General features: G+C 40.1%; 1 protein-coding gene across 1 annotated transcript in view; it reads left to right on the top strand.

Annotated features, from left to right (window-relative positions):
- The window catches only part of LOC121899937 (contactin-associated protein-like 4), a 120,399-nt gene that overhangs the window by 87,477 nt on the left and 5,024 nt on the right, over positions 1-27,898 (top strand). Inside the window, exons 15-21 of the mRNA XM_042415718.1 lie at positions 1,450-1,577; positions 2,264-2,434; positions 4,623-4,841; positions 9,839-10,078; positions 21,981-22,205; positions 23,675-23,808; positions 24,493-24,580. Coding sequence (XP_042271652.1) covers positions 1,450-1,577; positions 2,264-2,434; positions 4,623-4,841; positions 9,839-10,078; positions 21,981-22,205; positions 23,675-23,808; positions 24,493-24,580 — 1,205 coding nt within the window. The remainder of the gene's footprint in view (positions 1-1,449; positions 1,578-2,263; positions 2,435-4,622; positions 4,842-9,838; positions 10,079-21,980; positions 22,206-23,674; positions 23,809-24,492; positions 24,581-27,898) is intronic.

A 27,898-nucleotide genomic window follows, 5' to 3' on the forward strand; every position in this document is an offset into this window, starting at 1 on the left:
AACTCAAATCATTTCTGAGCAGTCATTCGGTGTGTTGTCTGTGTGCATGCTCCTTCCTGACTGTCAAAGAGTCTAAAAAATCTGTGCCAATTGGTGGAAAAATCTTTATTTGTAGTCTGTCCAGTCTTGCTGGTCTTCAGGTACGCCCCAAGCTTAACTGGGAACGTCTTGTCTCTGTGCTAACCTGCTGTTTAATATACTTAAATCAATGTATAACCAAAACTATGTCTGATTTGAACTGACACCTGCCATCAAATCAGACACAAGCACGAACATTGTTCATCATTTAAATCACACTGGTGAAACTGCAATTTGTTTAAAATGTATTTATAGTTCAACTTTGATGTCTATAAAATATTATTTAAAAAACCTTGAAAGGAAATATGTTATTAATGTTTCTTATAAAGACAGATTTAGACACTTTAAAAAGACACCTATTGTTTCTGACACTCTTCAATAAAATGATTAATTGAAATTTGCATTTTGGATCCAGTCTTGAGTCATTAATTAGTTGGTGTTTACCATCACATCCTAACTTACCGGACAGAATGAGACATTGGGTACAAATCCCAAGATATTTAAACATCCCACTTCACGTTTGATCCAATCCTGTATTTAAATCCTTTTATCCATGCTGTCAGCAATTCTGTATTTAGGTCACCTTCCCCAATACTGAGACCAATTCTGCTGGTAGACCCATTTTCCTGTATTTTAACCAATCCCACTTCTGTCTGCATAGCCAAAGGTCCTTTTTTCTATTATCTCCCTTCTCAAATCAGTGCGACTCTATTTTTATAGATTTTCTCCTGCCGTCAATATCTCATCAGATTCAGCAGCGCTGTATGTGCCTACAGTCCTAGATTTATTCTTTGACAAAAAAATTCCCAGGAACACAGCTGGAAACACCGCAGAGCTGCGTGTGTGTGAGTGTATGTGTGTGTGTGTTGAATGTGGAGATGAATCACTCAGTCTTCGTTCCTTCGGAAAACGGTTCCACGAACACACCGGCTCAGACATGTCGTGTCAGCTGAATTGCTTCTCTTCATTTGAACATCTACCTGTAAAACTCGGAGAACAAATGAACACAGTCGAGAGATGGAGTGTTAGTAATCTAAATACAGTTCGTCCCACTTTTTCAAACACACTTCAGGTGGGCGCAAGTTTTACACTATTCAACTTTTTAATGTTGATGTCTTTTTCCTCCTTCTTTTTTTTTCTTCTCCTCCTCGTCCTCTTCTACACTGCCTCCTTTTTCTTTTTTTCCCCACATCTCTCTTGTGGTCCTCCTCCTCCTCCTCCCTTGTTCTCACTCTCCTCCTCCTTCCTTGTTCTTCACGGTCTGCCTGCTCCTTCTCATTTTTCTTCCTCATGTCCCCCCTCCTCTTCATACTTCTTCTCATCCTCCTCTTTGTTCTACCTCTTCTTCTTCTTCTTTCTCTCCTCGTCCAGGGCTAATGATTCAGGCCTGCTCACCCATAAGGAGACACTCCCGGTCAGGTCTCTGGTGCTGGGTGACATCCAGCGTCCGGGGTCGGAGGCTGCCTACAGGGTGGGACCCCTCCGTTGTCATGGAGACAGTAAGTCTATTTAAGCTGCCTGGTTATTGTTTTACACAATGCTGGTGTCAATGTTGACATGTAATGAGAGCTAACTTTTGTCACCATGTATCCTTTGTGGCTATTTTGATATTATACATGTTGAGTGTTTTGTAATGGGATTCAAACAGTTTTTATACAACTGTACAGTGACCTGAAACCTGTCTTCAGTCTCCCTCCTGCCATGTAACTGGTTAATGGAAAAACAGGCTGCAGCCAGTTATCTAATTAGCAGACCAATAGCTAAAATATAACTCCCTTTATGCTCTCTAATAGCAACTTCTAATGAAAAGATACATAATTATCTAATCTAAGTGATATATTTTACCTTTTTTAATTGCTTCTAATTTCAGCCTTCAGTTTAACAAGTAAATAAATAAATGCCCTGCGAGATAAATCAACCTAAATGAGATAGCGTAGATGGAGTTATGCCTTCGTCCTTAGCTAATTAGCTGAACAGTTGGTTCATTTGTTTGCTACATGATGTTCATTATGCAGCCATCATAATGAGTTCCCATTTAACAAGCTTTGTTCCAGAGTAATATATCCAGCTTTCGAAAAAGAGATTTACATCTTTTTATATTGGGGAACAATAAAACAAGGACGTTTTAGGACATGTTCTAAGAATATGAAGCATTAGTTAAGTTAGGCCTTTGTTTGTGTCACAGAGAACTTCTGGAACGCTGCGTTTTTTGACAAGGCGACGTCTTACCTTCACTTCCCCACCTTTCACGGAGAGCTGAATGCAGACATCTCCTTTCTGTTTAAAACAACATCTTCCTCTGGGGTCTTCCTGGAAAATCTGGGCATTAAGGATTTCATCCGGATCGAACTCAGCTGTAAGTGAGAGCTCAATCGTTTGTTGACGTTTTTTTGTTTGTTGTAAGAAGCGTACAGGTGATCTGTGGGAGCTAAAGCGTAATCTCTCTCTGATAGCTCTCTTTCTCTTCTCACACACACACACACACACACATGCATTGACACAGTAGGACAATGGTAGCCTCCTCCTTAGGGAAACCTCCGACATTGTTATGGCAGAGCACGTCTCTTATCTCGCTGCAACACTTTCACTGCTGTTATTGTGACAGTCTGTGTTGAGATGGCTCTGTATCATTATTACTTCTGTTAACATGACTGTACCCGGCGGCCAGTGAGCAGTTTCTAAATTAAGTTATGCCTCTGGGTTTTTCTATCAAATGGCTCCACAATCCCACAGCGGTGCAGCGTCTCTCTCCACAGGAATGATGTTTTCTTCACACACAGATGTCACCACTCTGCTAACTGCTACCCCCTAAATGTGGAGCGCAGACATGCTGGCAGCGTGATGATGGATGAAAGGACATGTGGCCTTCGGCTCACCTCTCTTTAAGTTTTTAACCTAATGGAGCTGTGTAAATGTTGTGAAGATTAATGACTAGAGCACGCTAACCCAGATTAGTTTCAGCCTCACTGGGATAGCACGTACTCACAATGCAATGTCCATCCGTCTATGTGTGTGATGTATCAACAAGGTGGAAAAAGTGAGCCACAGCTACAGTATGTTAGTGGCTTGGTGAGGCTCACAATGACAAATGTATAATATTTAGCATGTTACCCATCAGTTTAACATTATAGCATGCTAAAATAAAATGCCTCAATGATGGTGCTAGATGAAAAGTTAAGGGATCACCAAAGTTTTTAGAAATCATCCTAAAGGGGACATGAAGGTTTGTCCCAAATTTTGTGGCAATCCATCCAAAAGCTGTTAAGACATCTCGCTCACAACCACAAATTTCAAGCTAAAAGTGGCACTAAAGGAAAATTCAACACATAACCAAAGTCTTTATGTAGCCTAGAAAACTAGCACTGGATGTTAAAATAATTAAGAAAGGATCCCACACACTGTCTGAGGCTCTAAAAATGTTCTATATAACAATGGTTAACTTGACAAAAGTGATGCAACAAACGTCTCCAACCAGAGTCAAACCAGGGACGTTAAGGTTCATGGTCAGCATCTTAACCTCTAAGTCGAACGGGTGTCTTGATTTTTAGAAGAGTAAAAAAAGCAACGGCAGTATGTGTTGTTTGTTTGCCGACAGCGCAGAGCTGGACTGAAGACAGACATGGTTGATGCCACACAACTGTACGATGTTTTGTGAATGGTGTTTCAGCAGCTCTGACGCAAAGAGTTGGACCCTGAGCTGGTCTTTGAATCATCTCAGATTTGCGTCCAGCTGTCTGTTCATCCTGCCAACAGATGGACGGGTGAGAGGAAGTCACTTCACGCTTTTGCCAACATATGATGATGGAGTAACATGACTAATGGGTTCATTGAGAGACAGCTCAGACTGGAGCCAAAGTGGGGAAAAATGCTTCTCCAATGAACAATGTAACTGAAAAAGGAACCTGTATGTTTTATCTAAATGTGTCATATTTTTAAACGTAAAACATATTTCTTGGAAAAAAGATTTCTTGCAGGTAAAATTTTATTCTTAGAGCTCCTGTTGTTAAGTTTGTCAGGATATCTCTTAAACAAAGAGAAAGACTGTAAGTACTGGAACTCCTCCTACACCCCCGTAGGTAACTATAGGAGGAGGTCTATAGGAATAATGGAAAGGACAGACTCTTCAGACTTCTGCCGTAGATTCCAAAGTGACATATGTAAAATCTTGCAAATACAAATCATTTTAATCATTTGTAAATATGCAAATGCAAGTTTAAGAGTGTCAGAATCATCGCAGGGCCATGACGGATTGTTTAAAGTCTGTTTCTCTCTGCATAGATGGAGCTGCAGCATCTTTGGCGGTGACACAAGGGATTTACAATGTCTCCCTCATCAGAGAACACAATTATCTCAGTGTCAGGGAGGGTTTGTTAATCAGCTCATTAGAATCCGGCAGGAACAAGTCAAACTCACTCTGCTGGTGTGACAGTCAACCAGTCGTCCAAACGCTACACAGTCTGAGGACACTACCATCTCTCTTTTACATGTTTTCTCACCCTGCATTGTGTGATCTCACTGTTCTGCCCATTTCCCTTCCTGTCCAGCCTCCTTTGAGGTGCTCTTCTCTTTCGATGTGGGGAACGGGCCACTGGAGGTGAGAGTGATGACGAGCGTCCCGCTGAACGACAACCGGTGGCACAGTGTGCGAGCCGAGCGAAACGTGAAGGAGGCATCGCTTCGTGTCGACGAGTTCCCTGCCGCCACGCAGGAGGCTCCTTCTGATGGACACATTCATCTGCAGCTCAACAGCCAGTTATTCATAGGTGAGAAGCAAGAGTGTTTGTTTTCAAAATGCCTTCGAAATGTAAGATGAGTAAAAATTCAAAGTGAGAGCATTTTCAAAGAAGTAGATTTAGGATTTGGGTTTAAGGAGTGAGGGTTATAGAAAGAATGATGGTGTTTGAACATTTACCTCATTAGCAGCTGAGTGCTGGTGATAATTGCTCCCAGGTCTTATCTACTCTTATCTTATACTGTGACTCTAGCAACACAGACACACTGTACTTACTGTAAAAGCATGCAAATATGTCCACAAGCACACACAAAGACCTACTGTGGCAAAAAAAAAAATTAACGAGCGGAGGGAACTACAGTAGAAGATTTCAGTCTTTTTGTCTCACTGGATCATCTTGAAGTACGCAGCCACTCAGAGAAATTTAACCTCAGCAGACTTCTTCCTTTAACACAGTAAACGCTGCTGTTTCAGCCCTCTTTGCCATGCAGTTCTGTTTAGATAGCTTTGTGGGATAAAAGTTTTGCTACTTCACCACACAAATCTCACATGGGCAGCTGCTTGAGTTCAGGCAACAGTACCAGGCAGCTGCATATGTCTAATAGACTAAAGACTCCTGCAGTATATAACTGGCCTAACTGTGCATTAACAAGTGCTGATGCTTTTGGCTGTATAAAGGGGGAATAAGTCATCAGTTTTATGCTGGAAAAAGGAGTTGCTGAGTCAAGCTTTCCAAACACTGAACAATAATTACCTTTGATAAATAACCATGTTTTTGAGTGTGCTGATACAATAGATCATGTTCTTGCTGTGTGTGTGTGTGTGTGTGTAGCCTGTAAAGCTGCACCTGTGTCTGTACGGAGCAATACTGACTTGCTGACTGGAAAATTGCATGAAAATACAGGCAGAAGCAGTGAATAAGCTCTCCTTTACCATGAAATGTCAAATTCAACACACAATGTTTCACTCTAATTTCAAGCAGCTAAAGACTGTGCAAGCGTTTCAGTGTTTCCCACAGGTTGAGAATTTACATATAGTGGTGGGTGGCATGTCGTGTGACCCAAATGCATCCAGAGACTCATGCAGTTTATAGGGGGAGAATGTAACCCGGGTTATTTTCTGTAGCGGCAATTGACAGATGTCCCCTAAACATCTAACATGCAGACTATCAGTAGACGCTACAATTTACTGATGTTCCCTAAAGGCCTCACATGCAGGCTATTGGTAGAGGCTATTGACTATATATAAATATGGACTACATGACAGCTCCCCAAAAGTGAAGCCAAAACATCTCGATCGCCCCCTAGTGGCCCCACCCCCAAGTGCTCATTTTTTTTCTGATGAGTTTGTTTTTAATTAGTTATTTGACAATATAAAAAGGGGGTGTGGCGTCATGATTGACAGCTGTGACAGCCGCTCTCAAACCTCCATCAGGCGGTGGGACAGCTGAGGGGGGCGTGTCCTGCCGGCCATCATCCCACCACCTGACTCTACTGCGCAAACTCTGGCTCCAAAAGACGTCACACAAGCAAGGTGGCAGCTCCCTGAAATTAGATATTTTGGCTTCACTTTTGCATAGCGGTAGGAAGTGAAGACGCGTCGTCCATGTTTATATGCGTTAATTGTAGACACTAGCTAGGCGGCTGTGCACAGAGAAGCCTCTAGTCCCCACTCAGTTACTGCAACTCACAACTCAGACAGATCTTACCTACTTAGGCAGGTCTTAATCTACCTGGGCGGGCCGCCCAAGTAGAGCCTGTGAATGGGAAACACTGCATTTACGGGATGACACGTTGACTTTGGCACCTTTAAAGTTAAGGCTGATAAGGCTGGTGTTATTCTATTTCTCTTATTGTCAACAAATCCCAAGAAAAGGCCGAACCAGCAATGCTTTAGTCTGTCTCTAAATATGTTCTTGCTTCTCTACCCTCTCTGTGACACTCCAATCCAAGCATATTTGTTGCTACTGAAGATGTAAATCTCAGGTCACAGGTATATATCTTTATTTTTAAAAAAGGGGACATATAATGTTTGTGATTTTCTGTTATTCTTATACTGTTATGATGTTGGATATCTATGTTAAACATGGTCAAAGGTCCAAAACTTGAGGTGGATATATGTAAAAATGCTGCCTGCAAGTCAAAAGCTCAGGCTTCAGTCTGCTCTAAATGCTTTGTTTGCAGATTGTTTGTGCATGCCCACAAACAGCCATCTGTTGGTAGTCTTTGTTGCTAAGGTTGTTCCATGGGTTGTTTGCATTGTCCATGCACATATTTCGAATCGGATCTGGGCACAAACATGTACGCATGTATTTGAGAAGTTTATGTTTTGATTAAAAAATGAGAAAAAGGTTTGTCAGACTCCTGAGCTGCCAGATGTTTGCCGAGGGGTAGCCTCTAGAAGCTACCCAATAAAAAAGAGTGGGGTCATCGGGATGGGGGCCTTAAAGAGACAGGAGCTAAAACTGCCTTTTTCAGACAGAGGCTGAACTGAGGAGCTACATAAAGGGTGATTATAAGATAAATAATAGAGTTTTATGAACGTAAATCATGGAAAGATATTCCAGAATGTAAATTTTAGACTTGGAAATGTGTATGATACGTCCCCTTTAAGTAATTTCCTAGTGCGTTTGTTGGGGACCATTTTCAGCCAAAGATAAATACACATTCGGTGCTGTAGTGAGTATTTACAACAGCCGGACGGTGTCTGTGGTATTGAATCCAAATAAACTAATACTACAGTGCCCACGTTCATCATAATGAATGAACATGTGCGACGGTGTGGCTTATTGATGTGTTTTTAATAGTTGTGGGACAACAATGGAGGAATAAACTGTATCAGGCTTTTGCTACACAGGCGTTACTTTATAGAATAAATCAATTCATTGTTGGCTTTGTTTTTTTCAATGGAATTGTTGACAATAAGAAAATGATTGAATATTACCAGACTTATCATTGACAGAATGGCTGGAAGCAGTAAGACTTTTCATTTTTGGTTTAAGAAAATAAATGCAATAAACTGTAGCTGAATGAGTTTATGCTTCTAAAATTACATCTGTTGGGTCACTTTAAGGCTCTGAAGCCTTTTATAAACTTCTAAGCAATCTCTCTGTTTTCTATTCACCTCAACTCCATCAGTTAAAACTCTCTTATCTTCACTTCATCTCTTCCACAGCTTTTCATAATTGTGTTTAACCTCTCACCGTTAACTGTCGTGTTTGAGAGGATGAAAATCCATCTTGCATTATGAGGCTTTATCTTTCTGCAAATATTGTGGACACTCGTTCGTTCGTAATCACACATTTTGAGGGGAAAATCAACAAACAACAAACAATGATGGGAGTGGAGAGATGCAGACAGATCGAGGAGAGCATTGATTGGATGCGGCCGTGTTGAGCTAATAATCCTCCCTGAACAGCTAGAAAGAAGTGAACACGAGTGGTTCTCCTTATATGGGTATGACGGTCGTTGTTGGTGTTTACTGGCCATGCTGAGGGATTCATATGCGTGAATGGAAATGTGAACAGATTATGAAATATGCTGCTGTGCGAACAGGTATTTGCCTTTTACAAATACTCATTTTACAGCAGAGGTGTCTGCTCTCTTTCTTGTTATAGAAAATGAAGAGCCATGTGTTTTAGAGATTGTTATTGTTAATTAATAATGTTAACAACATGCCCTCATATCATGTTTCACAATACTGCAAAGACATCTATATTGCTGCAGTTTGAATAGTGCATCCATCCCATTCGTAATATATAACATTGTCCCATATAGCTTAATAACACAGGATATTCCATAGTTTGAATTAATAAGCCATAATATTGCCTTGACACAAAGTTATTCTAGTTCAACTTCATTTATTCCCTTAGGAAAAAATGAATTTTGTATACACACTGTAACACACATCCTTCTACTAGCCAAAGTTAAAATGATACTCCTATGAATAAGTCAATGTATTGTTACAGTGTCTGTGTTGGCTGATATGAATATAACATGTGCTCATGTCCTCTTGCTTAGTTTGTTATGTCACATTAGGAAATATATAATTTGATACTGATGTCTTGCTTTTTATGAAATATTAGACCCTTTTGTATTCTCACACTATGAGGTGAAAATCTGAAGCTGCTTAAATGTCTGAACTCCTCACTGCCACACAGGCCTTTTCTTCTGAATCCCTGAGTGCTTTTTCTCTGGCAGTTCCTGTTCTTTGCTTTGCTCCCTCAGTCAGAGGAGATGTCCCCCAGGAGTCTGTCATTGGCCTTTTAGCCAGAGTGCACTAAGGATTTCATCTTTCTTTGCAGTCATAACCGGCAATTTTCAGAATCTAGACATAAAAGTCTTTGTCAAAAGCATCATCAAAGAAGTTTACTGTGCATGTGTTTCATTCAGTGCAGTCAAACTTTTCCTTATTGAGGAGTTTAGAGAATGCTTAATTGAATTTCCCACTCTGAGTGCTCCTAATGTGTCGTCTGTACAGAAGGAGGCTAGAGTCACACAGAGGTTAGTGAGTTAGTGGTATGAAAAAGCTACTCTGCCTGAACATTTGATGCTTTTCCAGAGTCAAACTATGAGAGTAATACCCTGCCAATTCCAATCTGCGAGAACAATAACAACTGTCAAGCATAAATATAAAATAAGATGTTGCCAGCTTGGAACTCCGAGAGAAATATCATTTTGCCAAGTTTAAACTCTTTGAACAGTGTGAGGTTGCTATATTAGAATGTTAATTGTCAGATGAAAGGAGGAAGAGATTCTTCCTGTCGCCAGTTAGTGGAAAGGATGAATATCACACACCCCACCAGATGGCTCATCAGCCAAGCAGTTAGCCAATCAACAGCCAGCGCAATGCAAGGCAATGTCATTTTTGGAGTGTCCTGTAGGTCAGACATGGCCAAGATACAAATGTACAAATGAAAATACAGACTTAGTCATGTAGAGACAGAGTTAGAGTAAGAGTGTGACATACTAAGCGAAAGCTAACAGCAGTGTATTATGTGTGTGTGTGTGTGTTTTGTTTTTTTGGCAGGAGGCACAGCGTCCAGGCAGAAAGGCTTTCTGGGCTGTATTCGCTCTCTGCAGCTGAACGGTGTCACTCTGGACCTGGAGGAAAGGGCGAGGATCACCCCCGGGGTCCGACCTGGATGCCCAGGCCACTGCAGCAGCTACGGCTCGCTCTGCCAGAACCAGGGTCGCTGTGTGGAGAGAGCCAATGGTTTTTCCTGCGACTGTGGCCAGTCAGCCTACACTGGAGCCTTCTGTCATAAAGGTACAGACATTGAAATACACACCAGAGACTTCCTGCCTGTAAATATACAGACCCAATGATTTGATTTATTGATATTCTGTGCCTGAGATAACATTAACAAGAATGTACAAGATTTTCAGTTCAGCAGACATCTCAAGAGACAACAGGCTCCTGACAAGTCAAATCATATATGACAGACAGATCAAACACAGGACGGTAAATACCTGAGGGAAACATGTTCTGGTATCATTTTTGGAATAATGAAGTCTCCTCTCTAACTCCAAATCAGTTCATTTAGCTTTACATCTCTACAATTGCCCTGACAATTTAATTTTCCCTATATAGTACATTACAGATGAATGGATAATTCAGCATGAAGCTCATTATAGGTTTGTGTCTAAGGAAGGCAGAGTGAGACACATTATATAATAAAGCTCTAGAAATTACTGAAGGGATAAAGAATGAAAAAAAAGATTATTGCAAGTATTGTAGGTTTTAAAAATAACATTTGCTCTAAAAGACTATTTTAAATTTCATTTAATCATTTTATACCCTGTATAATATTATAGAACTCATCTGCAGCAGATAATTATGTGTCTGTTACCACAATATACATTTTTAAACATGTCTATATTAATTCATAGTTTTTATATAACTGTATTGAATTAATGCAATAGTAACTTAATTTAGCTCTCTGCTTATTTTCTTTATTACTCAACAGCGAGTTTATAATATTTCGCTCATATCAGTATAATATTATAGTGTTGTTACTGTTTTATTTGAACAGCAGCCTATTCTATTGCTTTTTATTGCATTTTATTTTGCCAGCTCAGTCTGGGCATCCTATCCAGAGGCTCTCCAAATAAAGAGGAAGATATTTGTTTGCCAGTTTGAAATGACAGTCAGTGATGCATTAGTCAATCTCACAGTGGAATAAACCACATACATCATCAGTGCCACACTCATTGCAATGATATGTGAAGGTCCTGCGCAAAAATGTAACTTCTGAAAAATAATATGATTTTATTCTTCTCACCATCTCATGTTTTTTTATTCAACTAATGAGGTGACGGATGTCGAGTCAATGAGTGACGATGATGATTTCATTAGACATGTGATATTTGTGGATGTGGCCTTTTTGAATCATATATATATATATATATTATATATGGTTAATCAAACCCCTTGATGCTGTGTATTACAGTTCTCTTAGACTTATTACAGGTGACAGTTTTAGAAACTTTCATTGTATCATTTATGAGAAGGTAGAGTGGAAATCACTTACCAATCGAAGGGAACAACACTGTCTTGTTTTTATTCATAAACCCGTACTAAATAAACTACCATTTTATTTATCATCACTTTTAAGACTTAGTTAATATGGGATACTCGTTCACAAGAATGCATTACCTTGGATATTCCATATATGAACATAGAACTGGGAAAAAATGCATTCACCTACTGTGCTCTTCATAGGTGGATTAAGCTTCAGGACTCCCTTAAATTAGACATTTTTTTATCCCTAGAACATTTTAAGAATCTGTTGAACAATATTTTATTTAATGAATGTTCTTATGTTTCTTAATCTTGACTGCAATGTAATCTACTTATTTTACTGTCTTCTTTGTGTTTTTTGTATTTTGTAAGTCATTTGTTATGTGTTTGTGTTGTATATATGCTTTGTATAGGATTGTTGATTTTACATTTTTACAATTTTCGTTATATAGTTGTTTTGGTTGTGCATTTGCAAGGCACTGTTGAAAATTAGAGCCTTGCTTCCTGCTAAAATAAAGGCTATCTATCTATCTATCTATCTATCTATCTATCGAAAGACAAAAGAATGTTATGAAATTCTTTATGATACAGGATTCAAGAACGTTATGCAGCCAGTATATCTGAGAACCGAGTCAGAGTCAAGTACAGTCTGCCAAAGACCATTACCATCCTCTACAGACCACTATGACCCTCACAAGTACGGTCTACTACAGACAACTGCAGTACCAACAAACATCTACTGCTTCACTTCTGGACATCGTCTTTGTTAGAGCCATGAACAGAAGAAACAACCCTGGACGCCAGGTGAGATTGGCCAACACTGCACCTGAGCACCGTCTAAATCATCACAAACCACAAGCTGGAAGGTCTCCCTGCCATGACCGCGGCCATCTGTGACATTCCCTTGCAGATGAACACAGGGTGATTGCGGACTGGATCCAGTGACACAAATCTGTGAAGCCCATCCTGGCCAGTGCACAGACTGAAAAATTGAGTTTTAGCCATAAGTTACACAACTGCAAAGTGACAGTGAACAGGCTGAAGGGAGATCTAGAGACCAAAGACAGGGAGTTCACAGAGGAACTCTCCAAAATAAGACCCTGTAGACCAACAAAATGGAGCACTTCTGCAAGGAGAAGTGCCTCTCCAACACAATGAAAGGCAGAGAAAGTAGCTGCGTCCAAGCTGAAACAGGAGACACTGCAGATTCAGGATAAGTGGCTTGAAAAGCTGAAGTAGTTGAAAGAGCAGCTCAGCCAGAGAGATGCTGAAATCCTGACACTCAGGAAGGAGAAGGAGGATTTCTTTGAGAGGCTAACGGAGACCGCCAACCAGCTGAGCAGCAAAGACACTAAACTTCTCCAGACCAGACTGGAGAAGCTGAAAAAAGTGCTTGCTGAAAGAGAACACAGCTGAGAGGCCAGATTCAAACAGACTGAGGAGAAGAAGAAACTCCAGGAACTCTGTTTGAAGGAGGAGGATCTCTTCGAGAGGCTGAAAGAGACCTCCAACCAGCTCAGCAGCAGATAGACCAAACTTCTCCAGAACCAGAAAATTTGGCAGACCAAGTGCGACGCTCTGGAGGAGAAACTCCCAAAGGAGCTGACCGAGAGAGAAGAGAGCTTAGAGGCCAGGGTTAAACAGATGAAGGAGGAGAAAAAGACACTTGAGTAACTCCAGTGTCTTCTTTTTTCTCAGAAAAAGAACACAATGAAGAAGAAGAGACGTTTCTGGTCTCGCAAGAAAAAGGCAAAGACTGAAACCGGTCTGGACGAAGCTGGACAGACAGGAGAAAACAGAAATGAAAAAAAGAAGAGATGATAAAAAAAAAACAGAAAGAAAAAGTGAAGACTGGGGATAAAAAAGGTTTTTGGAGCTGGATGCACAAGAAAAAGAAGTGTGACAGTGACAGTAAGGTGGAGGAAGCTGCTGGTTGTTCAGCACAGGCCGGACAGCTCTCCCTCCAAATTATTTACTATCCAAATTATTGTGCCTTATGTTGGTTCTGGATGGCTACAATATATATATATATATTTTAAAATTTGCCACTAGGCGTGTGACACCTATTCGGCAGTTGAGCCATGTGAAGGAAAAACTAGCTATCCTACATGCTAAAAAACTTTATTGAATTGTAAGAAGAAGGAACAACATACAATTATGTCCTCATGTGTTTTACTGAAACCTAGTTGAATCAAAACATCTCTGATTCCTGTGTGGAACTACCTGGCTTCACTCTCGGATGGACAGTACGGATGGACAGAGACACTAAAGCTAGTGGAAAGAAGAAAGGAGGAGGACTGGCTTTATTTGTGAATCAGAGATGGTGTAGTCCTTTGCATATTACTGTCAAGGAGAAGATGTGCTGTCCAAATACTGAATTATTGGCAGTTGGTATGAGACCATACCATGTACCAAGAGAATTCAGTCATATCATAACAATACTTGTGTACATTCCTCCCAAGACAACTGCTGAAGTTTTATGTGAAATTTTCCATGAAACTGGTGCCAGGATACAGACTAAACATCCTGAGGCACTTGTATTAATATCTGGAGATTTCAACCATGTGAAACTGTCTTCCCACCTGACTGGATTTACACAGTTTGTTAATTGTCCTACCACAGAAAGTAAAACACTTGATCTGCTATATGCCAATGTCAAAGAAGCTTACAGAGCTACTGCCTTACCACCACTGGGCTGGTCAGATCACAACCTGGTTTTTCTGCAGACCTGCTACGATCCCCGTGTGCTGAGTCAGCCTACAACTACCCTCACAGTCAGGAAATGGACACCTGAGGCTAGTGAGGGTATGCTTTGAATGCACAGATTGGAATGTGCTGCTGGAAGCAGACGGGAACAGTATGGACACTGACAGTCAAGTTGATTGTTTTACTTGTTCAACTTCTGTAGAGATACAGTCATACCTGTATGACTGTACAATGTTTCCCCAATAACAAACCCTGGATCACAAGTGACATAAAAGCAATCCTCAACCAGAAATAGGAAGCTTTTAGAGACGGTAACAAAGAACAGCTCAAACAAGTGCAACATGAGTTGAAGAGGAGATTGAAGATGGCAAAGGTGGAATACAAAAAGAGAATTGAAAGAAATTTACAACACAGCAACATCCGGGAGTTGTGGAGAGGAATCAACACCATCTCTGGCTACAACAAAAAGAAAAGACAGCCAATAGTAGGTGTCTGCTTAAAGACTGTGCTGCCCAACTGTGTCAACCTCTCCAGAAGATCTTCAACCTGAGTCTACAGTTGGGGCGGGTCCCGGCTCTGTGGAAAACATCTTGTATTGTACCGGTACCAAAAATAAAATGTCTGGCTGAACTAAACGACTACAGACCGGTGGCCCTTACGTTGCACATCATGAAAACCCTGGAGCGTCTGCTTCTACGCCTACTGAGGCTTGAGGTCAAAGACAAATTTGATCCCCTGCAGTTTGCATACAAAGAACACATTGGAGTGGATGATGCTGTCCTTTACATGCTCCACCGTGCCCTCTCTCATCTGATGGAATCAGGCACTTATGTAAGAATCATGTTCTTTGATTTTTCAAGTGCATTCAACTCCATCCAACTCATCATACTCAAAGACAAGCTCAGAGAGATGGGAGTGGATCCCTGGATCACTGATTACCTGACAGAAAGGCCACAGTTTGTCAGGTTGGGGAACTGTGTTTCTGGGACAGTAATGAGCAGCACGGGGGCTCCACAGGGAACTGTACTGGCTCCATTCCTGTTCACATTGTATACCTCGGACTTCAAATACAACTCTGAGTCCTGCCACATCCAGAAATACTCAGATACTCAGGAATGGACAGGAATCCGAATACAGGGATCTAATAACAGCCTTCAGTGACTGAAGTAAAAAAAAAAAACGCCTTCAACTGAACACCTCAAAAACAAAGGAAATGATCGTGGATTTCCGCAGGTCTAAGCCCCCTCTGGAGCCAGTGAAGATCTGTGGGGTGGACATTGAAGTGGTGCACACCTACAAATATTTAAGGGTCCTTGAGGATGACAAGCTGGACTGGTCCCCTAACACCGACGCCCTCTACAGGAAGGGGCCGAGCCACCTGTTCTTCCTGCGGACACTGAGGTCCTTCAATGTGTGTGTAGAAATGATGACCATGTTCTACCACACGGTGGTGGCCAGTGCACTCTTTTTTGCTGCAGTGTGCTGGGGAGGCAACCTTACAGACAAAAACACCAAGCGATTAGACAAGCTGGTCAAAAAAGCGGGCTCAGTGCTAGGCAGGAGACTGTACCTGCTAAGATCTGTGGTGGAGAGAGGCACACTGAACCAACTGAAAGCTATAATGGACAATAGCAGACACCCTCTCCACAGCCTCCTGGAGCAACAGAGGAGTAGCTGCAGCAGTCGGCTCCTCTCATTGTGCTGTAGAACGGAGCGATTCAGGAGATCCTTCGTCCCCACAGCAATACAGCAAATGAATTGACTTGATAGTTTTTTTGTTTTTATATTTTGATGAGCTCTTCACAATTTGAAATTCCCTTCGGGGATCAATAAAGTAATATCTATCCATCTATCCATCTATCTATCTATTACTATTGTCAGAGTATGTTTGGCAGTCGGTATAGGACACGTTATAAACGGGGAAATTGAAAATAGACGGACAACGAGGTCCAGCGAACCATTAGCTTGCCTGACTCAAAGGTCTTCTCCCTAATGTAATCGTCCTCCAAAAAATGTTTACTGCAAACCCTGCAGTCAGTTCTGCCAGTTCTCGTCAGTGCCACTAGCCAGGGCAGCAGGTTGTTCTCTGTTTCAGTGGCAGTTTATGACAATGGACTGTTTTGTCCTTGACTTTAACCTGATAAAACTCATTCGTACACCCAGGAGTAATACAGTAGTGGCCTCCCTTTTGTCTTGTCCTGTGGCTCCCTAGTCACCATCTTTCACTGTGTCTGCCATTCACTGTCTATATTTCTCTGTCTTTCACTGTCTCTACCGTTGTATCTGTGGAACTCAGCCAAGCCATCCAATCCTGTGATGTCACTGGTTATAGAATTATAGTAACACAAAAACATTCTGTGCTCCTCTTTAATTGAACTCATGGTATCTGACGACATTTTAATGGTGGGGAATGACAGGATATGATCTGTAATAGACACAGACATTCAACAAGCCAAAGCCGAAATTCAGGAATGTTAACAGGTGTTCATGTTTCAGATATAAACACATATTGATATCATTCAGTGTGACTTCTTCTGCCCTCACTATGCATGTAGGTGCAGAGCTCTGCAGTGAGCTAATCAATAAAGGTTGAAGACAGCAGGTTGAGGTTTTTACTGGAAGCAATTGTGAAACTATGAAAACAGTATCGGACAACAAATTTAATGATGGTGATTACAAATCAGAATCATTAAGTCTTCACAGGAAGCAGCTACATGCATACATACATACGTCATGGCTGCATTACAAACAAGAACTGCTGTCACAACCTCATCTCACAGAAATACGTGAAATGACCACATTACGTGGTATTGGCACGTAATGTGTTAAAATTAAGAAAATACATCTGAAAAATATATACATATATCATCATTGCAGTGATGTTGTTGTTTGTTTTGAATATTAAGTTTTAATATTTTTTCAGGCGAGAAAATTACCATGTAGATTCCCAATATGTGTTCAGTTTATCCAAATAACGCCTGTTTGTAAATCTGCTTCAATGTTTTTGGAGATGTGAGGCTGGGTGAGACGGGCTGTCTTCATCCCAGGGAGAACGTGATCCGATGAACTGATCTGTGCAGCTCTTTGGTGATTTACTGCTATGTCTAATGTCTCCGTAGCAATTTGATAAATGATAGAATTCCTTTTGGAAGATAAATGTTGGTCTCACAGATGAAATCAGCAATTGTAGCTGCCACGTTAGTTTGTCTGAATGTGAAGTGAAGCTTTATGTTTTTACTGTACCAGACCAACAGCGCTGCTTCTGGGGATCTATATGTACTACAGATATCACCACATTTCAATAAATACAGATGTATAAACAGATCAGTCGATATTAAATTGCGTTTTTATTAAGCATCCTCATCATTACAAACATGATTTGGATAAACTGACCACATATTGGGAATCTACACGGTAACTTTCTTGCCTGAAAAATGATTAAAACTTACTAAAGTGCAGCAGGTGCACTGTTCTTCATGCTCTGGGAAGAAACGCTGGTCTGTTGTGCTGGCTCTCTGTATATACACTTATCTTGTGCACACAAATCAATTAAAACGTGAGAATGAATTGTATCCTGTGTGCACAAAATAGCGTTACAGGCACGATGTAGTAAAACATGGCCATGTCCCCTTAGGGGCTCCGTATGTTGGAGTTCTAGTATTCAAGCAATTTCAAATCATATAAAACTGAATTATATGTAAATTCACAATAAAGCAAAAAGTCACGTTAACCACAGGTGAGCATTGTCATATCATATTTAACAAATAAATGTATGGGAAACCCTGATATTAGAATAAAGTTAGTAACAAGTTCGTAACTCTAAGTAACTAGAAAACAACATTAACCACCGCCCATTGCATGATGTTGTTGAATCAGGGCATTGGTTTATCTACCATGACCAAGTATCCTAATTGACTTTCCACAGGCATTTTTTCCGAAGTACCGGTACATGATTTTAACACATCACATGCCACCACCACGTAATTCTGTGAAATCAGGTTGGAGATCAGCTAATTCAGCACTTTTAATGGAGCTAATTTGCTAAATATAAACGCATATAGGGGTCTCAAAAGAGACATTAATTACATTTACATTATTCCAAATTTGATATGGGTCATGTAAAGAGCATAGTCCGTTTGGATATTCCAAATTAGGCCTTTTTCTGGGTGTAACATTTTCCGATTAATACATGTGGCATATACTGATATTATTCGGGACATGTATAGACATGCATACAGTGCATTCAGAATATGTGTCTCAATTTGGGGGTTTTACAGCAGTTTGCAACCCACAGCCTCTTACGCCTGGGACACACTGGATGCATGAGCAGCGCCTGTGTGTCACGGAACCTCTTGCTTTTCATTTCAGCGACCATGTTAACAGGTTAGAGCAGCCACATAGCCCATGTGAGACGTGTGTCACGCCATCCGGGGAATAAAAATTTGGCCTACTGTATGTTGTATCATGACAAAATAAGAAAATTAAGACATTTCAATCAAAACGCAAAACAACCAATAAATCAAAATGCAGAATGATTATTAAATTTCATTAAAGTAAAGATATCAACCAGACTGCAGCAGAGAGTATCTCCCAAGTCTGCAAGCAGCGAATATCTTAACAAGCTAACTTTCACTGAGCCTGCTGTCTACAGGCTAACAAGCTAACAGGCTAACAAGCACTTTGTGTACTCCCTACAGGCTAACAAGTACTGACTCTATTGTCTACGGGCTAACAAGTTAACACAAACATAGTCTTTGGATTCAGACAGATGCTGGCAAAAGTAGGGTCCTTATTTTTAGTTAGCTAAAGTTGTCATTTCAGCTAACGAAACTAACTGTCACCAGTAAGGAGAAGCAGATTTGTTGGTTAGTTGGTTAAAATCACAGTCTCCAGCTGACTTTTTAATGATTTTGGCAGACTCCTTTTAAAAGGAATGGCTACATATACTGTACATGATATCATGAAAAGAGCTAAAGCTGCATGTCAGTATTCTCACCAGTTGATGATCCACGCAGGGACATGAAAATAAAGACACAATATTGTTCAGTGTAGAGCTGGTTAGCTAGTTCTAGTGTTATAAGTATGATTAGACAGTTATTTCATTCTAACATAACCCTGTTTAGCTGCTTAGCTTACATGCTCCAGCAAGGTTAAAGTTGCCCAAATCCAAAAAAAGAGCAGAACAGACCCACTCACATTGCCCTAAACTCTGACATCATCCAGGAGACGCAGTATAAATGAAATGCCCCTGGCCTCGGAAGTAATGCTGGGTTACTGCTGTAGATTACTGTAGTTAGCCGGACTTGTTAGCGTTTGCAGCTCACAATAGAGCAGATCATCCAAACTCTCTAGATGTCAAGTATGGCTTTTACTAGTGCTCATGCACACTGATTGATGGGGAGAAATCCAGATACTGTCGCTATACTATAGCCCCTTTTACACAGCCCGTTCAAGTGAGGAATACTGCGCCTTTAATCCGCCTCGCTGTTACGGACACAGAGTGGGGGGCAGAGTTACTCTGCCATTTAGCCGGTTACGGAAGTAGTCACAGAGCCGGGTCAACTGTGTGTGCAAAAGGGACAGGGAGCTGATGTTGTTGTGTTAGCCCATATTAAGACCAAATCAGGAGGTGCAGAGTACAGCCATGGGATTGAATGGAGGTGTGTGGGCGTGTTTGTGCTTTAGAGTAACTGCTGTGTAAACAATCAGAAAATAACTGATCTGATTCACCAGTTTCCTAACTACCACTGCTCCCTCTCTTCATTCATCCCTCTAGCTCACTCGACCACAGCTGCTCTCTCTCTTTTCTCCTAGTCTTTTTTAAAATGAGTTGGGAAGCCGACAGAAAAGTCTAACTTAACTTTTAACATTATCAAATGAAGAGAAATGTCCTCCCCTCATCCTAGTAATGTCTTTGTACTCCCTCATGGCAGAGTTTATAGCTCTGATCAGTCTCATCTCCGTCACGCCTCTGAATCCGGAACGCTGGCATGCTATGTAAACGCACACATGGAGGCGGCTTTATGTCGGCTTTGTGTGGTTCAGTGTAAAAAAGCAAAGGCGGATCCTCTTTACGGCTATAATGCGGGTCCTCTGTATAAAAGAGGCTTATGATTAGACAATCACTGATCGGGGAAAGGGTTTAGCGAATGGTCAACCACCTAAAATTCCAAAGATATAAATGTTTCTACAATGACAAATGTTGTCATTTTTCACAACTCTACTAAAGAAACACTGCAAAAGAAAGGGGACTAGATATGCAGCAAGTTTTGGGCTCATTTTTGAGCCGACAGCAATTTATGTTAAAGCTGTACATAACGCAATTATTATGACCTATCATGCCCTGGTGCTTTAATGAGGAGGAGAGAGCAAAGATCAGACAGCTTTCTGAAGAGGATTAGAAAGCATTAGACATTAGACTGACCCTGACTGTCTGTCTCATTCGCTCTGTCTGCTCGGCCTCTCAACACAGGCTTTGAGTGGGTCATAATGAACTCATTCTGTCCTGAAGGTCAAGCATCAGGATTATCTTAAAGGACTCTTCTATCCCACCATGCCATTGTGTCTAACATATGATGCATTAAGGACTTGTTGAACACAGTGGTAAAAGTCAACATAATGTCAAAGTCAATCAGTGCTGTAGAAATATACTGTGCTGTGTAGTTAAACTTTAACATTTTTGACTTTTAAAGCCACAAATTAAAAGTAGGGTTATTCAACAAAAAGTATTTTCAGTCTTTGATATATTGCGTACAGGAAAACCTTGACACCAACTTGTGTTGAAAGTTTTACCGTAGTTTGTCACACAGGGTAAACATGGAGTTAAGGACATACTGATGAAATTCCCCTAGTTTTTTTTTTGTGTGTGTGTTTGCTGATAGTTGGCCAATTGTTAATACATTCAATCATATTTCCAAAGAAACAAGGGATTTATATAATATATGTAATATATATATATATATATTACATATATTATATATTTAAGCTTATCTTGAATATCTGTTTCTCAGATACAGACAGTTTCACAAGAAAATGCAGATTCAATAGAGAGGGATGTGGGACAGCAAAGAAAAAGCCAAATATTAACAGTAAAGGCTGGATCACCAGTCCAACCATGTGTAAATAGTAAAAATTTGCAAAAGCAAATACATTTTTAGAGAAACATGTTTTTTTTTTGGTAACAAAGCAAGATATTTCTAATGAACATATTTGCCAATTTACAAAAAGTCTGAACATTTCCCCAAAATGTTAATTGGCAATGTAATTAATTAACATTTACATTTTGTCATTTGACAAACGCTTTTATCCAAAATGACTTACAAGCAGGGCAAAACAATCAAGTGTTAGAGGACAGTGACTCAAAAGAGCTGTGGTACTAATTCTCAAATAGCTAGGCAGGTACAAGTGCAATGATACCATAAACAACAAGAAAGTACTGCAACAATCTAGAAGGTTAAAGGGGCTCAAGTGTTGAGGTGTTCACAGAAGCGTTGAGTATTCAGGCATTTCTTGAATGCACCAAGGGAGTCGGCAGACCGATCTGGGCAGCTCATTCCACCATCAGGGAACCACAGTTTCATACTATTAATTTTACTACAATATTCACTTGGCACAACTAAATAGTGATAAAACATTTTTATGGCTCTGTCTAGGAACTCAAGATTGTGGTGTTAAATATTGAAGAAGTCAACAGTGACTTGAAGCACAAAGCATGCAGTGTCAACTTTATTAACAGCTCCGTACTTCACTGATCAACCCCAACTTTCTCCCCATTAGTTGTGTGCAGTACAAAAAGTTCCTTCACGGAAAATATTTTACATGGAAGCAAAATATAGGCAACATAATTGGCTAAACAAATTAGTAAATAAACTTAATTTATAACAGACATGGTTGATTAGTCAGCTCCCCCACTGACACACTCCAATAACTTTCTAACTTTCAGAGATTTCAGCCAACTTTAAGTCGACAACGTCCATCGCCTACATCCTGAAGGAGCCCTATGAACTGAGCAGGAACAGCAGTGCCTTGCCTTGGTCCGTCTACTCCGATATGACACTAAAAGGAGAAAACATCTCCCTGAGCTTCAGGACCAGCCAGAGTCCTGCTCTGCTGCTCTACGTCAACTCTTTCTACAGAGAGTACCTGGCCCTGCTCATCAATAAACATGGTGAGGACGTTCAGTGGCTTTTTTGTCTTTCTGTTGTTTTCTGAATTTACTCTTCTCAAATCACTTAATTTCTCCTTCCCTCTAGAGTCAGTCTGTCATCCTCTGCTGCCTCCTTTTCTGTGCATCTCGGCCCATTGTCATGCACAGTGTCAGATTCAAGGAAAACATTTGGTGCAGTTACTATTAAATGATAATTCTATCTTCAGTGGGGGTCTTCCTTCCCAGTCGTTTCTGCCATTGTGATTATTTATTGTGTTCAAATTTTCATCACCTGCTTCACTGTAGTGGTGCACATACTGTAGCTCCACCTGGCAAGGTATCCAGCGCCTGAAACTTGTGAATATACCTGAATTACACAAGAATTACACAATATTTTCAATTGCATGAACAACCTCTAGGTGTGGAGGTTTTAGAGATTTCTTTTGAAATTTTGAACAAAATCAGTCCCCATGACAGCAACAAATAACAATAAAAAGTGAAAATATCTGGGGGTAGTTATGCTTTAAGACATTTGGAGAAATTTACATTTTATATACTTGATTTCAATAAAATCTTACAAATTGTTGTTAGTACAAGTAACTTTCAGCTTTTTTTAAATGACTGGTATAAGTGCTCAATGAATTATCCAGTAAATTTAGTTTTGTCTTGGCTCTTTGACTTTAGACATTTTTATACCAAGCAGCAGTTATACATCAGAGTAATATCTTGCATTTTTTAAATCATTCACAGCATGGGCTTTTCTTTATTGTTGGTCGTCACTGATAACAGAGCTTGAAATCTGAGCCATAAAGAAAATGCTCAAATTCCTTTAAAGCGGCTACAAACAATATTCTTAATAATAAGAACATATCAAATGACGTGTAATGTCAGAGGTGTCGCTCGTAGTGATAAACCTACATTTATAACACTTTACAGAGCTTTATAACATGTTTCTGCTCATTGGTTATCTGTCCGCAAAAGCTCTAAAAACTCACTGCACACTACCAGCACCAAAAAAGCAAAAAGACACAGTCAGCAACTAGCTGGTGAAATATAGTGGAGCATTTAGCAGCTAAAGAGCGGGATATTTCCCTTAGGAGTTGGTAAAGAGCAAAAACAGAGCTGAAAGAGAGTGAAAATTGGACTTACATTAATCAGTTGGACAGACACGCGACTCCAAATGACTGATAATCATGCCAAAGTTGTCAAAAAATCAGTTAATGCAGGTTTAAACATATGAAAAGAAATATGTCAAGTCAGTGCTAATGGTTGACGTTTTTAGAAACTGCTTGTATTAGATCTGTTTTATATCTGATGGGTAATAAAATCTGAGGTTAAATTTACAATATGTAATAGATGTAATGTAATGGTTCTTTAACAAGGCTCCAGTATTTCTCCATTCCAGTATCTTTTTAAGGATTTGATATTTTTGATTCTGTACAGGTCTGCATTGTAGAGTAAGAGTGTACTGTTATTTTGTGCTTGCAAAGATGAGCTGGAATTGAGGTACAAGTTGCACAGCAGCAGAGATGTGGAGGTGTTGGAGAGCAGAGTCATGAACTTGGCTGATGGACATCTGCACACAGTGGCCATTAGAAGACTGGCAGACACTGTCTCCATTCAGGTACACTCACACACACTCACACATACCCTTATGTTTGCACACACAGCCACCAAATTTTTCACCTAGTTTTACAGTGATGGCAATAAGGATATTTCTGTAAACCTGGTATTAGTCTTGTAGAATTAAATTTTACAAATAGTCTTTAATACAATATATTAATATTATTTCCTAACTGTTTTCAAGCTACTTTCTGTTTCTCTGTTTTCTGTGGCTCCACTTTAGTCTCAGGTTGATCAACATTAGCAGATGTCTTAGTGATAAATGATTCACTAAAGCCTGAATCTCTGTGTTTGCAAGCAATACATCACACCCTCTCTCTCTCTCTTTATTATAAAATAAAGAGGCGTTTACCACCCCAGAAACTGCTCCACTTAGACTTCTCTGCTCAGCCACTGTGAACCACAAAATCTCAAGGGTCTATTGGTTTCCAGCTTTGAGGTTGAATTGAATCCCAGTTGCATATGCAGGTCAGACCAGAGGTTGAGCCCACAGCTAGCTTTTCATGTTTAATTGCTCGCTTCTCTGCAGCCATTTGTCGAAGTCTCTTCAGAATGCAGCCCTCGTTTAAACACTTAATGGAGACAAACTCCGTCCTTGACATCTTGCTGTTTACAATGTTATCAGGCTTTACTTTCAACCTGTTAATCCTTTACCTTTACAGATGTGACATACATTATGTTTCAGATTGACCAGAATGCCAGAGAGGACTTCAACTTGACATCTGATGTGGAATTCAACAGCATCAAATCACTCATCCTCGGTAGAGTGCATGGTAAGTGATGCTCTCCAAGCGCAAAATCCTGCACTTAGACGTCCTCATTTGAATAACTGCACTGAGATGTTTGGCCTCATGCGACAAAGCATTGTTCTGGAGCCTTCTGCTGTTTTCTATTCATCATGTTGGGCAGACCAGAGGGAAAGCTGCTCTCTGTGCAACAGCTGGGTCGCTTTTAAAAACAAGATGACATCCATACTTAGATGGTCACAAAGAGAGCACTTTACCGGTGAGATGCAAAATAAGAACAACCTTGGAAATGACTAAAGGTGGAGGCACCCACTTAAGTCGCTGTTATGTGGCATTAGATGCATTTTAGAGCCACAGTCTGGGTAGGTAATGTATTTGTGTAAATGGCAGCATTGTTTTTTCGTTAATGCAGAAGTTCAGAAAATACAGTATATGTCTGTGAACTCTTATCTGTGTGTCGAAGTGGTGAGTAATACAGTCTTTATCCTTCATGTCTGTCTACCTGAGCTGGGCTTCAGACGGCACTAACGATAATAACTTTAGAAAAGGTCCTACACTTTGTATGGTAATGAGGAGAGATTAAAAAGAACAAATTACTTAGAAGATTGGAGTCAGCACCCTGCGTTTCAACATAACAACCAATAAGCCTTAGCTGGTGTGAGTAGGGTCAAACTAAACCAAGAAGTCAGACGGTACAGTTAAACCTCACTCTGCATAACAGAACATGGTACTTTCATATCACTCCTGTCATTCTCTACATGGCTGCACTGTCTGTCCCGGACTTCTGTGATTCATTAGTGTTTTCCTCTTCTATAAATAATTTATTTTTGGATAGTACCATCTGAGACAAATTTGGAAATATGCAGTTTCAAGCATGAGGGGCTCAGACAGGTTCGAGTATCAAAAAAAGTTGCTAATCAAAATTGGTTCCAAATTCGTAAGAGCCAGAAATTTATTTTAAAAAACGGACATATTTCTGAAAACTTACCCCAGTGGTTATGCATGTGGGTTATGGTTACTGTATGATTCATTTACCCTATTCCTAAAGCTGGATTTATACTTGGGTTAAAAGCAATCTCACCATAGATACCTATGGTTTAGGTTTTGATTGGCTACAGTAAATCAGAGTCAGAACTAGAATTGATTAAATCTATTTAATATACCAACCCTAGGCGTAGATGATGAGGGGCTAGTACTGTGACTATTTTCATTGACTTTAAACAGAGTTTTGACCATAAAAAACCCAAAAGGTCTCTTAATGATTCCTCACAAATGAGAACACGGTCCCCATGTAGAAAACCTGTACAAATTGATGCGGTTTTTAGGTTCAGGTCCCTTCTTTCTGTTAATCCGTTGCTGACCTAGGCCATGTTAACATGTGACTTCCCTCAGCTTAGCCAAAAGACTCAGACAGTCATATCAGTATCAGAGAGGCAGCAAGATAGTTGATATACTGTCACTCCCTGCCAGCTCTGTCATCCATCAGCCTAACTAATGGACCAGGAAAGAAAGGAGAGACTGAGATACTCAGAGAGAGAGACAGGGAGAGAGTGATGGGGGAAAGACAGAGGCAGGGAGAGATGGCGATATATGAGAGAGGTGGCGGTAAAGGGCAGCAGCTGGGAGGAGGTGGACAGTTCACAGTGCTGTCAATGTGGGGTTTGACTGCTTACACAAATCCTTCTCGGTGAAGTTACAAACTCTTGTCAGCACTTTTAATATCCACTAATAGGCAAATAAAGTTGCATTTTAATGCTTTTCAATTGTAAAATATTGTAAAGATCTCTGAAATTGTATCACATCAACCCATATTACTCTCTTTTACATAATTTAGTTTTGCATCAGTCTTTATAGAAATAAACTCCCCTACTTAAATTTGTTTGAAAAATAAAAGGGTAAAACGTATGTCTCTTTAACCACTAAAGAAAAAATGTTGCACTACTAGAATATCTACTGCCACAGCTGCCATTTAAATCTGTTGTGTATCGAGTTTTTCTCCCATCTCCATCATTTTGCCCCCCCATCCTGCAGGCTAGTCAATATGCATGTGCCATGAGATATATAATTCAAAGTCAAATTATTTCCTGCCACTCAGAGGATCACATTCAATTTAAAACTCAATCAAAGCTTGATCAAATATACAGCTGATGAACAGCTCTGTGCAGCCAGGCCACTCTGCAATGTCCCATTTGTGTGGTGAAAAGTTGTTTCTCTCTGGCAATAACTTAGATGACTGGCAATGATGTGCTGTGTAATCAAATTGCACTGCACTGACGTTTATAGCTACTGAAGATTTTATTTAGCACCTGCTGTCACAGGGATGTGAGTACATCAGCCAAAACTGAGACTCACTGGTAAGTTTCTTTAGGGGCTTTGTGTATTAATGTTTTTGTGTAGTTTTTTTATTATTTCTGAGAGCTGAGAAGCACTCCAATGACTGAGACCATGAGTTAAGTTTTCACTGCTAATATATTACCTGCTTCATTCTGTCATCAGTTACAAAGACATTAAAACGCACATAACCTTCTACAGTCGATTCTCTGGCAGATGTCTGTTATCCTTGTCCAACATTGTGGTCCAGGACGAGGTAGGTAACTAATAGTCAAACTCTGCTGTGGATACTTACAGTCCCCATGAATCTTACAGTCCGTCAGACCTTTGCCTCCACTATTAGACTAAAACCTCCACTTTTACACAAGACATAATGTAGTAAAAGAAAGATCATACAAATTTTCTGAGCAAATTCATGCACTCAAGGGAATAAACCTTTTTGATGTTAATGAACCCATTGGTGTTTTGTCTTGGTCTTCTGGACATTGGGATTTATTTCCTGCAACAAAACAACAATTGGTGTTGGCTTGATAAAAATACATTTTCTAAGTTTTGGCTACCTAACCATACCTATATCTAGAAGTCCCTCAAAAATATGTTTTTCTTCTTGTTCCAACAGTTGAATGTTTGAGCTTCTCTGTGCAGGAATGATGTATGTGCCGAGTTTGACACCAGAAGGCTGTTTTCACATTCACCTGCTGAGGGAGGAAAGTTTCTCTGTGCTTGTTGAAAATCCAGTATTAAGGTGTGGGCCTCCGAGCATGATTTGTGACATCAGAAGTAGTTTGGAAGCCAATTTCAGTCCAATATTCAACTTACACAAGTGTGATGTGGAAACTTGAAGCTTCCAGTGCACTGAGAATGGACTTCATAGTGAAGTAGGAGACATCTTGTGTTCAGCAGCTTAACCTCTGAGATTAAATATATTTACATATTTATAGATAGGAATTTTTAATTAGGGAGAAAAAGTGGATGCCATTTTAAGGATTATAACGTGATAATTATACCCTATCA

Source organism: Thunnus maccoyii, chromosome 7 (assembly GCF_910596095.1).
Source record: "Thunnus maccoyii chromosome 7, fThuMac1.1, whole genome shotgun sequence".
Taxonomy (NCBI): Eukaryota; Metazoa; Chordata; class Actinopteri; order Scombriformes; family Scombridae; genus Thunnus; species Thunnus maccoyii.